This window comes from Hibiscus syriacus, unplaced genomic scaffold, assembly GCF_006381635.1.
Source record: "Hibiscus syriacus cultivar Baekdansim isolate YM2019G1 unplaced genomic scaffold, ASM638163v2 tig00110365_pilon, whole genome shotgun sequence".
NCBI lineage: Eukaryota > Viridiplantae > Streptophyta > Magnoliopsida > Malvales > Malvaceae > Hibiscus > Hibiscus syriacus.
In genome coordinates, this window is record NW_024062703.1 from 285,057 (window position 1) to 300,995 (window position 15,939).

General features: G+C 31.5%; 1 protein-coding gene across 1 annotated transcript; it reads left to right on the forward strand.

Moving 5' to 3' along the window:
- Positions 1-5,000: 5,000 nt before the first annotated feature.
- LOC120121243 (glutaredoxin-C3-like) lies at positions 5,001-6,135 on the forward strand. Its single transcript, XM_039140654.1, has 5 exons — positions 5,001-5,010; positions 5,311-5,413; positions 5,633-5,706; positions 5,824-5,922; positions 6,038-6,135. The coding sequence occupies exons 1-5, from the start codon at positions 5,001-5,003 to the stop codon at positions 6,091-6,093; spliced, it is 342 nt and encodes a 113-aa protein (XP_038996585.1). The 3' UTR covers positions 6,094-6,135.
- The last annotated feature ends 9,804 nt before the right edge of the window (positions 6,136-15,939 follow it).

Here is a 15,939-nt window from a genome sequence, read left to right on the forward strand (position 1 = left end):
GTTTAATGCTTTCGCTCTTGTTTCTCAATCAATTCGTATTGATCAATGACTTCAGAACTTGTTTAAATAGACATTGGATTGATTTTAGTCGTTGTGAATCATTTGGGTAATGTTAGAGCCGTTGTAGTGTGAAAACACTCTTGAAAAAGTCTGCTGGGAGCGTAGGGTATCGATACCTGCAGTGTAAAATTCAAATATTTCGACCGTTATATGGATAGGGGTATCGGTACCCATATAGCATTCTGTTATTTTCGGAGCCAAATATTGCATAGGGGTATCAGTACCCTAGGAGGGGTATCAGTACCCTCTGGGCAATCTGTTTTTCTCGAAGACCTTATATCTAAAATTATTTTTGGCTAAATTAAGGTTCGAAATACTTTGTAAAAATTGTTTCAAAAATATTTTAAGTTTAAAGCACAATTTTACACTTTAGTAAGGTTTGAAATTGATCTTTGAAAAACTTGGACTAGTATTTTGATATTCGAATAATTGAATCGAATATACTTTAAACATGATTGTGAAATCTTAAAATTCAATAACCCCTTAATCTGTTATATCGAAACATCAAAATGTTTTCAACATAGATAGTTAACGTAATATGTAGTGCATATTTTATTTTACCGTTTACATTATTAGTAATCTTTAAACAAACCAGTAGGTATTTTAACGTAACATGTAATGTCTATTTTATTTTAACGTTTATATTATTAGTAATCTTCGAACAAACCGGTATGTAGTTTAACATAATATATAATGCATATTTTATTTTAACTGGTTAAATTTTAAATATAAACATTGATTCATACAATATAGGTATAGATACTTTTTCAGGGAAATAGTTGGACATAGTTTAGTGTTGAAACATTATCCATACTTTTAGAGTAAGTATAGATATAGAAACCATACAATTTATGTTTCAATTTTTTTTAATGATTCTTCATGCTTTCTAGCTACAACATTAATTTAATAATTTCATTTACACAAATATTATTTGATTATTTAGATTTTTTTATAAAATATTATTTAGAATTTAAATTTAACAATTTTAACTAAAGATAATAATATGAGAAAATCGCCTCAGTGACCAAAAATACCTTATAATATACGATTTTAACCAATTTTTTTTGGATTTGCCAAAATGACCAATAAAATCGCAACGCGATATAAAAATCGCAACGCGATTTAGAAAATCGCAACGTTAAAAAGAAAATCGCAACGGTCAAAAGAAAATCGCAACGCGAGCTTCTAAGTTCGCAACGCGATTTAGAAGAAAATCGCAATGCGATTGATAGAATCGCAATGCGATTTATAGAATCGCAATGCGATTGAGAGAGTCGCAACGCGATCTAGAAGAGAATCGCAATGCGACTGAGAGAATCGCAATGCGACTGAGAGAATCGCAATGCGACTGAGAGAATCGCAATGCGATTTATAGAATCGCAATGCGATTGAGAGAATCGCAACGCGATTTAGAAAATCGCAACGTTAAAAAGATTTTGTTTCTTAAGAATTTTCTCTAAAAAGATAGTATCCGCGCGGACGTGTCGAAGACACGTATTACCATTACCATTACCACGACCACGACCACGACCACGACCACGACCACGACCACGACCACGACCACGACCCCGACCCGACCCGAGACGAGACGGCGGCGGCGGCGGCGCGCGAGAGTCCCCCTTGTCCTCTTTCACTCAACAAGGAAGTGCAAAATACAAGCCTTAAATATAATTCCCAATAGTGTTTCCAATACTATGTGGGATTGAGCATTACCAACACTTGTTCCCAATATCATTATTCTTCAAAAGTTATCATCCATTACAATATGAATTATCGATAATAAATTAATTCATTTTAATAAGTATTTAAAATTATAACTTGATAAATACATGAAATAATTCTATTATTAAATAAAAAATATATTTTTTATATTAAAATTATTGAGATAGATATTTACTATAAAAGTAAAAGATTTTTTTTTCACGTACAACCTCTATGTGAATTAGTTTCACAATAAGGTATCGGTTATGCATTGGATTCTTTCGTATTAGATGGTCTTTAATAAGATCATCATCATCATTCTTTTGTTCAACAATACCATATATTAATGAGGTATATTGGTTCATTAACACGACTAATTCATATTGTAATGGATGATAACTTATGAAGAATAATGATATTTGGAACAAGTGTTGGTAATGCTCAATCCCACATAGTATTGGAAATACTATTGGGAATGGTATTTAAGGCTTGTATTTTGCACTTCCTTGTTGAGTGAAAGAGGACAAGGGGGACTCTCGCGCGCCGCCGCCGCCGTCTCGTCTCGGGTCGGGTCGGGTCGGGTCGGGTCGGGTCGTGTCGTGGTCGTGGTCGTGGTCGTGGTCGTGGTCGTGGTCGTGGTAATACGTGTCTTCGACACGTCCGCGCGGATACTATCTTTTTAGAGAAAATTCTTAAGAAACATAATTTTTTTAACTATTCTTTTGACCGTTGCGATTTTCTTTTTAACGTTGCGATTTTCTAAATCGCGTTGCGATTCTCTCAATCGCATTGCGATTCTATAAATCGCATTGCGATTCTATCAATCGCATTGCGATTTTCTTCTAAATCGCGTTGCGAACTTGGAAGCTCGCGTTGCGATTTTCTTTTGACCATTGCGATTTTCTTTTTAACGTTGCGATTTTCTAAATCGCGTTGCGATTTTGATATCGCGTTGCGATTTTATTGGTCATTTTGGCAAATCCAAAAAAAGTTGGTTAAAATCGTATATTATAAGGTATTTTTGGTCACTGAGGTGATTTTCTCTAATAATAAATATGTAATATATATATTTATTATTTTTAATTTAATAATAATATAACCGTAACATAAAAATAAGTAATTAAACATTTATAATTACTAAATTAATATCTTAAAACTCACTCAAAAGATAACTCTATGTTAATATCTTCCACAGTAAAGTAAGTATGAATATTTATATATATATATATATATATGTATCGATACTTATTGATAATAAAAATTTATCGATTACCAAACATTTAACAGTTTTTTATATTTTTCGCATACAATATTATAAGTCTATCAATATTTTCAATAGCACTTTATTAAATTTATTAATAATCTTATTAATTTTTTTGTCACATCACCTTTTAATCTATTTCCTTATATATTACCAGTGTGAAATCTTCGTACCATAAAGTAAAATAAATCAGCGATTAAAGAACAAACCCTGACCTTTGGTTTAATAAAAGAAAAAGGGGACCCGAATGAGTTGTGATGGCGACTAGACCTTCAATCACTGTTCTACTTTCTCGTTGGCCTCCGTCGTGATTGTACGGTATAGAAGCGCCACACGTAATAAAACTGCCAAACGCGGCTTTTTCAATTATTTTTTCTGAAACGATAATCAAATACAAACAGTTTTTTTTTTTGGGGTGGGGGGGGAGTGGCAGAAATCGTAAATATTCGACCGACTTGAAAATGAAATAAGTCAGCTCAATTGGTAGAGCACAATGTTTTTAATCTTGAGATAATAGGATCGAGTCTCACGGAAGGTATTTTATAATTCGGAGGTCTCTTACGGAAGTTGTTCTCAATCTGGTGTTGATGGTAGCCTACTATCTTACCTTCCCTTACCCCATATATATATGGAAAAAAGAAACAGCTATTTTTTTATTTTTCAAATAAAATAAAAACAAGAGAATGAAAATGAAAATTCTTTCTCATTTTCCTTTCTTATCTTCTTCTTCTTCATTGTTTCATTTTTTTTCTTTATATTCTTTTCATTTGGCTGATTTGTTTTGCTTATGATTCATAGGTTATGGATCGAAATTAATCTCTACTATTAACCAAAAGTTTATTATTAGCAACTCTTTGTCGTCACATCATGGATAGGAATGGATATGATTGGGTTGGATTGGATTTTTGATCCACTTAACCGATCCGAGAACAATGATTTCTTCACCCGAAATTCGAATTGACTTGCATAATATATACCCTCCACCTGAATTAACTTTTTAAAATAAAATCCGAACCTGACCTGATCCAATCCAAAATAATAAAAAATATTATTTTTATTCAATAAAAATAGTGATTTAATTGACAAAAAATAATATATATAAGGGTATTATTATAATTATTCCTAAATATATAAGATAAAATTATATTTTTTCCGGGTTGGGTATTTTCACCCTAAACCCGAATTCGACCAGACCCAAACACCACCTTTAAAAAAACCCGACCCGAGCCCAATTTTTTTTTTTAAAAAAGACCCGATCGGGTCGAAACCTATTGGGTTCATGTCTCATACCTATTCCTAATCATGGATGTGATCCATCCAACACTTTTACGATACACTAATTAAGTTTTAGGGTTTAAATTTTTATCACAGCAGACAATGAATTATTAAGATCAGAGATGGATCGAAGGGCCAACACATATTTTAAATAATTATATTTTTTTACTAATAATATGTTTCTGCTCTCTTAAATTTTATAGGTTTGTTATCTTAAAATTTTAAAATTTTATTTCTTAACATAAAATTATAAGTCAATTTTTATTTAAAAGATAAAGCCAACTAAATGTCACAATGAAAATTAAATTTACTTATCTTTGTAGGGGGCAACACATAACTTCAAGGAATTCATGGGAACCAGGATTTTCAACCTAAAAATCACCCTACTTTTCTAATATTTTCGATATAACACTTTTTTCTAATATTTCCTGACTAAATCGTGTTTACGGGGGAGTGCCTTCGCAGGATTTGCTGATGTGGAGGGAAGGCGCTTTTCAAGGGAAGCTCCTTCCACCTGATGTGGCACCACGGTGGAAAGAGCGTTTCAGGGGGCGCCTTCCAAAAATACTTTTGGGGGAACATGCTTTTCACCTGATTTTGAATTAGAGTTTTGGTTTAAGGTTTAAGGTTGAAGGTGATAGTGGTTTAGGGTTATTAGAATTTGATAATTTATTAGGTAAAAGGTTTCGGTTATGATTTAAGAATGATCGAAGGTATTTTATAATTTTTTATTTTGGTTGGAGTGGTTTTAGGTTAAAGTGGTATAGGGTTCGTTACACTACAAGAAAATATACCTTTACTGACACGAACAATGACACACGCTAATTTATGACTTGCAAAAACTGTGTGTCATGACTTACAATAATGTGTGTCATATTTAATATTCATAAACCAAAAAATTTACAAAACACGGAATACACTTTTTAAATGTGTGTTATCTCTAAAAGTCATCTTTTAATTTTCCCCCCATTATTTTCATCCTTTCCCGCTTCTTCCCCCTCGATAATTATCAGTCCACTCCGCATGCTTCCCCATTTTCTTTTTTCCCATTTTTCCCTTTGTCCAAAACGTCATCTTCTCCAACAAGATTGTTATATTCTCTAAATCCTATTGCCCATATGCCATTTTTTTCCATTTCTTTTACATTTACAGTTTCGTTTCAACCTTTCAATGTTCATGATTTAGAATCAGGATAGCGTAATCAATCTTGTTTCGACTTTTTGACTTCATGGGTATTTCTTCAAAAGTATAATTGAAACTTCAATTCTTGGGGATTTTGTGATTAGATAATATGATAGGTTGCTCCTAATTCTTTCGCTTTTGTCTTGTTTGTAGGTATTGCCTTCGTGCCAAGCGGATTTTCAGTGAACAAAATGAGAAACCTTATGTTGTAGAGCTTGATCTCCGAGGTATATGTGGATATTATTCATCTGCTTCTGATTCGTTTATTGTATGTGTGTGTGTGTGTATGAGTAAAAAAAGAGTAATTTTAGATGAAGTGTTGACTTGTTGAGTTTTTATTTTAGACGATGGAGGTAAAATCCAGTATGTTCTTCTGGATTTGATAGGTCGAAGCACTGTTCCACAAGTGTTTGTGAATGACAAGTATATTGGAGGCTCTGATGGTTAACTACTTTGTCTCCATAGTATTTGTTTTTCTAGATATTAGACACACACATATATATATATATATATATATATATATGATTTCATTTTTCTTATTTCTTTCTGACTATTTAGATCTCAGAGCTGCGGTCGATGATGGTACATTGCAAAGGCTTCTAGCTGCAAGTTGATGAACTGTTAGAAAGAAGGAAATACAATCATTCGATCTGATTCGTTAACTATAAAACTGCTCGAGGATTAGAGAATCATATCTGGGTTGTGAGTTTTGTTAGTTCACAGCAAGATTTCAATGAGTGCTCTGTGATAATGGCATGCCCTTTGTGAGGTTATCTTATATTGTTTCATCGTTATGGATGACTCTAGTTTAGATCTTAAGTACATTTTAAATGTAGATGAGGGAAGGGGCAATAACCTCATTTATCTTTCACATTAATCTATACTTCACATTAATCTATACTTCTATTGGTTGATCCTTTTTCTCTAACAAGCGGATTTTAGGAAGTCCATGTTCATAAGATGCGCTTATTCTGAAATATGTCAACATGGGTTTCCTATATAATTTTCAAATAAAATGTCTTCAGTTATGCTTCTGAATGATCTATTTTGTGGTTCTTTCTTATTGTTAGCATTGATATGTATGACAAATCAGAAAAATAAAGATATTTGGTTAATATTATTTGAACTGACTGCTGCTAGTGATATGGAAAAAAATACAGGAGACGAAATCCAGTTGTCTGAAGATGGAGCATGCAAGTGATTGGATGGGTGCCCAGCTGACCAAACAGATTTTGCTTCAGGACAACATTCCCGCAATAGATGATTATCCCTTTACAATATCATGCAACAAAAGTCCATAACTGATCAAGTTTTATTAATTCATTACTTGTGATAGTTAGATTTAGGTTACAACTAAAGCAATGATGTTTTTTTCGGTTTCAATTTGATTAGGAATGAACTTTTCGTTTATGCAATTTATTCTCTCTATTTTTTATGTTATTTATTTCTTATTGTAGTGGGTGTTGTCTCCCAAGTACTTCAATTTCCCGTTTCCAATGACTTTGACAATGATTCAGATGCAAATAACTTCAATTTCTTTTCCATCTAGCATTGCTAACTATTGTAAGGAATGTCTTCATACTAAACTGTTGAATGCTAAACCACATACTCCTGTCTCAATAATATATGTAAATATAACTAGCTGTAGGAATTCCAATTAAGTTTGTCACAATAAAATATGTTTGTTTGTTACATTGTCCCTATTTCCATAACTTAGTGGTCTCTTTATGACCTGCAACTAGCTGTAGGAATGCCAATTAAGTTTATCACAATTAAGTTTGCCTTCATTCTCTTTATGTCTTCTCAAGTGGTTTTACAGAGTGCTAAATGCTATCTTTTTTTGGGTATATCAGCTGGTGTTTCCACAGATGATAAAAATTGGCCGCCAATTTTCCCAATTATATATCATGATATAGCTAATGAGATACCGATTCATGATCAGAGGCTGCAATATCTTGCATTCGCAAGTTGGCTTGGTGTGTAAGTTTATTTTTTAGCTTCTTATTGGATTTTTCTGTACTACTCTTCATTCCTGAATTTTTAATGTAATTGTTACGCAAAAGATAAACTTTATTGAATTCAAGTTTTTGCACTGAATTTTATTGTTATATTAGGTGCAGTTTGATAAAGTGAAAAATTAAGTTCTAAAAAGCTAAGCATTGAACTGTACGGCATCTGTGGTGTTTTCTTTTATGTTAAATGCTTTAAATAAAGACTGTGAATGCTAAGTTGAGCTTACTCCCATTAATTTAGTTCATTTGTTTTAATTGGAGCCTGACTTTTAGTGCTTAGTTGACGTTAAGGATAGAAGAAAGAAAGAAGGATAACAACTATATGGACAGAGGTGAAAAAACATTGAAGGGGTATTACACTTTGATGTAAAATCTACTGAATTATAATTCAAAGATTGAATAGTTTCTTGCACAATTATGCTGCTGTTAGCATTAAAATATCTTTCCCATATATTATCTTTAGCTTTAATTTACTAAGAATAATCATATGTTTTATAATGTGTTATCTGATTATCTCTGTTATTATTAGATCCTGATATTTGGTATTTATAATTGTCAGTGTTATATAGCATTATAGTAAGAAATCCAAGAAGTTGGACGAGGGGAAAACAATTCATGATACACATACTAGTTTTTGGTCAATACTTAGTTGAGAGAACATGAACTGAGCATTACTAGTTTACAACTGTATTTGTATAACAATTTATACATGAAAGTAGTGACGAAGAGTTCTGATTTTTCAATTATTAATTGAATATGTCATTTATTTTATTCTCTAGTCCTTAAAGTTTTCCTGATTTAGCAAGCATTTAGGAAGAGGGTTTTTCCCATTTATTTGCTTAGTTTTCTTGCGATGTTAGTCATGTTGTTGATGAGCTGAATTTTTTTAAAATGTCCTCCTTTTAAGTTCTAGATAAAGATTAAGTGACTTTCTTTTGGGCTGGTGGTATTTCAAGGACTCAAAAATTATAGAACAGTTTGACCGAGATGTGAAATGCACTAATCCAGACATGAACTTCTTTTCCAGAAACTCGTAACTTGCAAAGTCTAACCGGGTATGCATTTTCTTTCTTGTGATTTTGTTGTTTAACTCTTTGGACTCAAGTTTTGATATGAGAAACAAAGCCATTTCTGACTTATACCTTGCTCATTCAGGATGAATTGACGGACATATTAATTGTATTTGTCAAGTTAAATCTAGGTATAAGATATGTTCAAGGGATGAATGAAATCTTGACACCTCTATTTTATGTATTCAGAAATGATCCCGATGAAGAAATGGCAGAAAATATCTCATTGTCATTCATCATCGTCTTCTTCTTCTTCAGTAGCATTCGGTTCGTTTTCTTCTGATCTTCATACCTTTCATCCCCATGGCGGTGCTGCTCCCTCATTTTCTCTGAAGGTTCAATCTTTTTATCCATTATCTATTAAACTCACATCTCAATTTTGTTTGGATATAGACATTTTGATTTATTCTCAGGGTCGTTGTTTAGATTTTTGCTTTTAAATTAAGATTATTTTTAAAAAAAAATCATTAGTGCAGTAGCTGTTAGGTATTGCTCTTTTGAAGATTGAATCCTTGTCATACAGTTTTGATTGTTATTATTGATTATACTATCTCTAAAATAAACTTTGCATTTGTTTTTCCACCTAAAAGGCTCTACATTTATGTCTTTGTGCTCGTAAATAACAACCTGGTATTTGATCAGTTGTCTTTCATATGGTCAAATCAAAGCGCAGAGTAAGGTATTGTATTAGAACTTCAAAAAAGGAAGAGTGATTTAGTTTTAATAGCAACCATGTATTAGCTGTATAAATAATATATTGTTAGATATTACATTATATCTTTAAAGAGGAAAAATGTAATCAGCTTTGTCCTAATTCTTTGGTACTCTTGGTACGCTTACTTGATTTAAATATGGATAAATAAAAATATTAAAGATCTACAATAAAGAAATAAGGATCTTACATAGTTTATACAAGTGAGGTGTTCCATTGATAAAAAAGATTTAAGGATCTTAACCAGTTCTACTATACAATGGTTATTGTTCCCCTATTTTTTATTGTTGTGACTTGCGAGCTAAAAACTCTTTTGGTTTAATCGATTTCCACGTGTTTTTTTAAGTCTAAGTAAAGAAGTTAACAGTACATTATTTAGTAAACACTCTTATGGAGTTTCTAAACTCTACTTCTTGTGTGTAAGATAATAACTTACAGTTACATATTTGTCACTCAATTGCTTTTTGATCTTCTTAGTTGATGAAGAATAATTTTTTGAAAGTGTATAGGATTTTAACCAAGTATTATTGAAGATTTTGGAGTGCAAAAGGTTGGGTCTTGTGGTTACATCTTTATGATACAAAACCATCATATTTCAAATGTGGTTCCCTATTCTTTGTTTGTTACTTAAGATATGTTTAGCTTATATTTTTTTAATGTTAGATAAGTTTAGTTTTTTTATTAATATGTTAGGAATATACCTTGTAGTTTGCATTTTCTGTTGCTTGCTTTATTCTTTAGATCATTAATTAAATGTCAACATACTGCATATTGAAATACATATGGTTTGTAGAATCTGAAGTTTTCGATTTCCATACTGTTGTAGGCTGGAGACTCAAGATTTAAGTGTCAAATGTGCTGCATATTGAAATACATATGGGTTGCAAAATCAAAACATAAACTATGTTAGTCTGTTTTTTTATTAGATGTTGTAGGTGCTAGAAAATTATAGACTTTTCATATTCCTTTTTCCACTTGGTAGGAAATTTATTAAGGATGTTTAATGTTTTTCTTTATCAAGAATCTTGAAGCAAACCAATTTTCAGGCCCTGTACCACATGAACTTGGGGATTTAGTGAACTTCGAAACTTTGTAAGGAAAAACTCAATACCTTCTTCTTCTTCTTCTTTGTTTAATATTTTACGATTCTCTTAATTTCTTGTTAAATTGGCCTTGATCAAATGATTTGTTTTCATGCTCATTGTAATTTAAGGATGCTCTCCTCCAATCAATTAACTCGGAATTTGTCAGTTACGTTTAGTTTACTAAGAAATCTAACTGACTTGTAAGTTTCTTCAAATTTTCCTCTATTTTAAACCACGTATCTGGACATGTTCATAGGATCAACACTGATGTGTTTGCAAATATTGCATTTATCTTTTGTGCATGAGGATTAGTGATATAAATGGGCCAAGTCAGGATTTTCCTGTGCTCAAAAACATGAAACGCCTACTGACATTGTATGTTTTGTGCTCAAGTTATCAAATATTTTGAAGGTTCCATCTATATATTATTCATTTTGACAGAACATAATCCTGTTATATTTGTATAGGGTTTTGAGGAATCTTATGTGACAAACTTTATTATGTCGTGATATTTGGTATCGACATATGATTACAATATTTTTGATAACTTAATGTGAATATATTGTATGCAAATGGATTGATTATATATAATATGATATATATATTTAGTATTATGAGGCATTAAATGTGATTTAGTTTGATTATTTGTCAATCTACAATATATATATATTTATAATTTACGACATACAATCACGACACACGAATGTGTGTCATCTTTTCTAATGATGTGTGCTTCAATGACACACAATATAAGTCATAAATGTGTGTCATAAATTTATGACACACAAATGTGTGTCATCTTCATTTATAACCGGGGCTTCAATGATGTGCAATGAGCGTCATAAATGTGCGTCATAAATTTATAACTCACATTTGCGTGTCATCTGAGATTCATGTCGGTGACTTCAACGATAGGTATTTGTGTGTCATTCGCACCCATAGATGACGCGCAATGCACGTCATTAAAAGGATTTTTTCTAGTAGTGTTAAGGTGAAAGTGGTGAAAGATTTTGTAGGTTAAAGTGGTTTAGGGTTTTTTAAGGTGAGAGTGCTCAAGGGTTGTGTAGGTTAAAGTGGTTTAGGGTAAAGTTCGATTAAAATGAAAATGTTAATCACTTGAAGTAAGAGGTAAGTGGGAAATTTATGTAGAAAATATACATACATTGGGAAATTGTAGAAAATGCAATTACATTGAAATATTAGAAACAAAGACATACATTGAAATAGAAAATGCAATTACATAAGTAAGGGTTAACGGTTAAGTGATGATAAAAGAGTTGGACATTTTTTCCTATTGTGGCCGATGTTTCTACAATGCCCACTTCTTTTTTGTTCTGTTGATCTCTCCCGAATATCCATATCACAATGAATTCGAGTGGATTTTGGATGACCTAAGTCACTCAATAGCAACAGATCTGGTACAATTGTAAGCCAAGTTTGAATCTCATTTGGGACTTTTTCGTTACCTATGGGGAAACTCAAATTCATATACCTTGAATACTTGTGAAAGTTGGTATACAAGATCAACATAACTTTTGTAGTCCAAATGAGAATGTGAGCAAGCTGCTATGACATGAGAGCATGGATATTTGAGTGCTTGAAAGAAACCACAATCACACCACCTCCCCTGCACATTAACTCTGAGAGAGATAGTTTCAATCCCTTGAAGAGAACGTGTCATTTCGGTAACACGAAATAATTCATGAGTGCAAGAAAAATTCGTAATCAATATCCCATTTGATACAACAACTTTTTTCTGTAAATCAATTATTAGTCTTGGGTGATAAATATGGCCGTTCTGCATCAAAGTAAGAGCTTGTCCCCCGAGCTTTGCAAATAGTTGATTCATCCAACACTTTCACGATACACTAATTAAGTTTTATGGTTTAAGTTTTTGTCACAGTTGAGAATGAATTTTTAAGATCAGAGATGGATCGAAGGACCAACACATATTTTAAATAATTATATTTTTTTACTAATAATATGTTTCCACTATCTTAAATTTTATAGGTTTGTCATCTTAAATTTTAAAAATTTATTTCTTTACATGAAATTATAAGTCAATTTTTATTTAAGATAAAGCCGACTAAATGTCACAATGAAAATTAAATTTACTTATCTTTGTAGGGTACAACACATAGCTTCAATCATGGAATTCATGGGAACCACACATCTTAATTATATATGAAAAATCAGCATTTATCTTTCCATTATCGATTACATACTTTTGACCTTTACTATTATAGATTTTTTTTAGCATGTTGAAGTTATGGAGTGGGCTAATCATCGTGGGCGGAACTTCATGGAGGTTAAGGGGATATTTAGCTCCCGTTAATTATTTTTTAAAATATTAAATATATATATTTTTAAAAAAATAAATAGAGAAAAAATTATCAAGTCTTTCTCAATTAAAAATATTTTAACACCTGCTATCATACATTTTATACAATTTAATAAATCTTAAAAATAATTAATATATTCATTTTAAATTTAAATAAAAATATTTATAAAAATTATTGTTTGATGCATTGAACATGTACATAATTTTATACATCAATATATGTTTAAACTTAATTAAAATTTGATATCTTAAAAATGTAATATTTGATAAATTAGTTTATGATTTTTCACGATCTTATATTATTCGATGAAAATAATACTTATTTCGAATGTTAAATGTTAAAAAGGAAAATAAAATAAATATTTTTGAATGCAACGTTTCATGATTGAAAGTTTTGAAAAGATTGTTCCAACTTTTGGGACGATGGTTGGAACATAGGCATCAACACCCATGTTTTTGGCTTGGAACATCCGTGAAATTAATTATTTGATTTTCTAAATAGGATAATATATTGATTTGGAGAAACATTTATTAATTAATCTAATTAATTGAGCTAATGATAGAATAATCGTATTTGTTTGTCTTATTAAAGCTTTCTTTTTCGACGTTGGGGCAAATTAGCTACCGACTTTTTTTTTTGTCTTAGTGTGTCTAAATGTTTATTATAGTATCACCACGTTTTTTAATCACACCAAATAATATCAAAAGAAAATAAATCTAACTTATATATAGAAATATTACACATTATAAGATAAGTTAAAAAAATAGGTCAAATTTTATTCTTAGTCTTTGTATTATGCATAAGTTGTGACTTTTATTTATGTTTTTTTTTATTTTAAGCCTAATTTAAATTATATATAAACAATATGAGTATATCATATAGACTTAAAGTTATCAAATTAGATGATATAAATTAATCTATAATTTAAGTATAATATAGGGGCTAATAATTTCTTTACCCTTTTTTCCTATGACATTTTTAATTTGCATCTTAAGAATCTAAACCCAGGAGTTACGAAAAAATGGTAATGTAACGCCCTAAATCTCAGGCTAGTAGTTTCGTGTGGACCCCATGGATTTTATAATTTAAGTCATCGGATCGAATTGGGCTTAAATGGCTTGAACATGGGCCCAATTAACCATAAAAGAGAGTTTTTGAATGATACGAAGATTATAAAGACCAAAAGCCTAATTAACCCATTTTTAAAAAATGAAAGATTTTATATCTCCTTTCATATTTTTCTCTTCAATTTCTTCATTTTCACTTCTTTTCCTCTCCATTTTCCCTCCCAAGTACCATAGCTCAAAGGTAAGTTATTTGGCATCTTTCATACTTCAATTTCGTTCCTAACCCCTCCAACAATATTGTTTTAATGATTCAAAGCTTTGGGTTCTTTGTTAGCAAGAAAAGTGGGGGTTTTATTATCCAAGTCTTGGTGGAGAGTGATTTATAGCTAAAAGAGCTTCATTTAAGGATTCTTTAACCAAGGTAGTGTATTTCTAATCCTTTGGAGTTTTAAGGCTTTCATAAATATAAAGAATTGTTAAGATTTATGGATTTAAACATTTTAGGGTTTATATTTAATTCCATAATTAAATGATATTTTAAATGTAAATAAGATGTTTTATGCCATTTTATGACCCTAAGTACCTCCCTAAAGCTTTATCACATGATTAGGGACCAAACTAAGACATTTGGGATGGATTTTGGTTGTTTCTAGAGCCTAAACAAGTCATTTGTGTGTTCGAGTATCGATATTGAATCAATTAAGACAAATTTAGGGATTTTCAGTTGGAAGTATCGATACCACTGGGGAGAGTATCAATATTGCCCCTACAGTATCGATACTTAGTGTAACAGTATCGATATTGAGCCACATTTTCAGCAACAAAATCTATTTTTGGTACATATATTCATAGGAGTATAAATACTTGACCCTAGGGTATCGATGAGGCCTAAAGTGCCATACTGGCCCACCGAGACAACCCCTAAATTTCAAAACATGTTCATTTTATTTTCAAACAAATTGATTGGTATCATAAATAAAACATAAATAACTGTTATAAAACATTTTAAAAAAATAGAGCTCCGTGACACATACTTTAAAACCAAATAATACAACATTGAGTTTAATAAACTGAATACATGAGTAAGGTTCTATGAATACATATGCCCACTAAAGCTACAGTACAATACTCTATTGGAGATACTGAAAATCTTGATACGACGATGCTCCACGAACGTGTAACACCCTAGACCAGTATGACACACAATTGACCAATCAGAGCACTACACAGAACCAACAAAGTGGCTAACCAACTTTTTACTAATTCTTTGTATTTTAAAATGACTATTTTAAAACTCATTTTCATACATAAACATCCATAAAAATATAAGTTAAACTTTACACTAGGGATCCCAAAATAAAATATTTACATTTCAAAAGTAATACATGCCACTTTACTAAATCTACGACTAAACTTGACAATAATGTTTACTAATATGCATGCCCTTAATAAATGTTGAGATGTACTCTGATATACTCTGGTCTAGACCTCGGGTAATCTACTGCTCCTTAACTACTCCACCTAATTTGCATAAGGAAATAGATTTCAAACGCTGAGCTAACTAGCCCAGTGCCACACTAACAACTATCAAGTATACTTCTCTGCTCTGATGTAGTGAGTATACTTGTATACTCACTCTCTACTCTATGGTAGATATCATGGTGCGGTTGAGGGGCTGCATCTTGGACCTCACATATCGCTCTAGTCTACCGAGAATATGACCCCCGAAATCTCTGTATCGGACACTATATTCTCGACTAACCCACCCCTTGTGAGTGTCAGGCCTCGACCTTAGTTAGTCAACTTAAAGTGCCTCGAACACTCTCTAAGGATATATCTGGACTACATATATACTTTTGACTCTACCATCTTTTCTAAAGAAACTCATGTGTCCTGGTCGTTTCCCGAGCATTCAAAGAAGGCTAATCTTATTTGATCCTACTTTATTCTCATTTCTACATTTAAATTAAACATTATTATTGTTCTCACTTGTAGTCTTATTAAGATAAATTAAAGCTTTTGGGAAAACCTTGCCTTATTTTAACTCCGCTAATATTAAAACCCTCAAAACCTGACTGTTGGTTTCAATACCAAGCATATTGGTATTGGTATTGACCCTAGGGTATTGATACTCCTACTTGGATATCGATACTCAAGGTAAAAAATCACTAA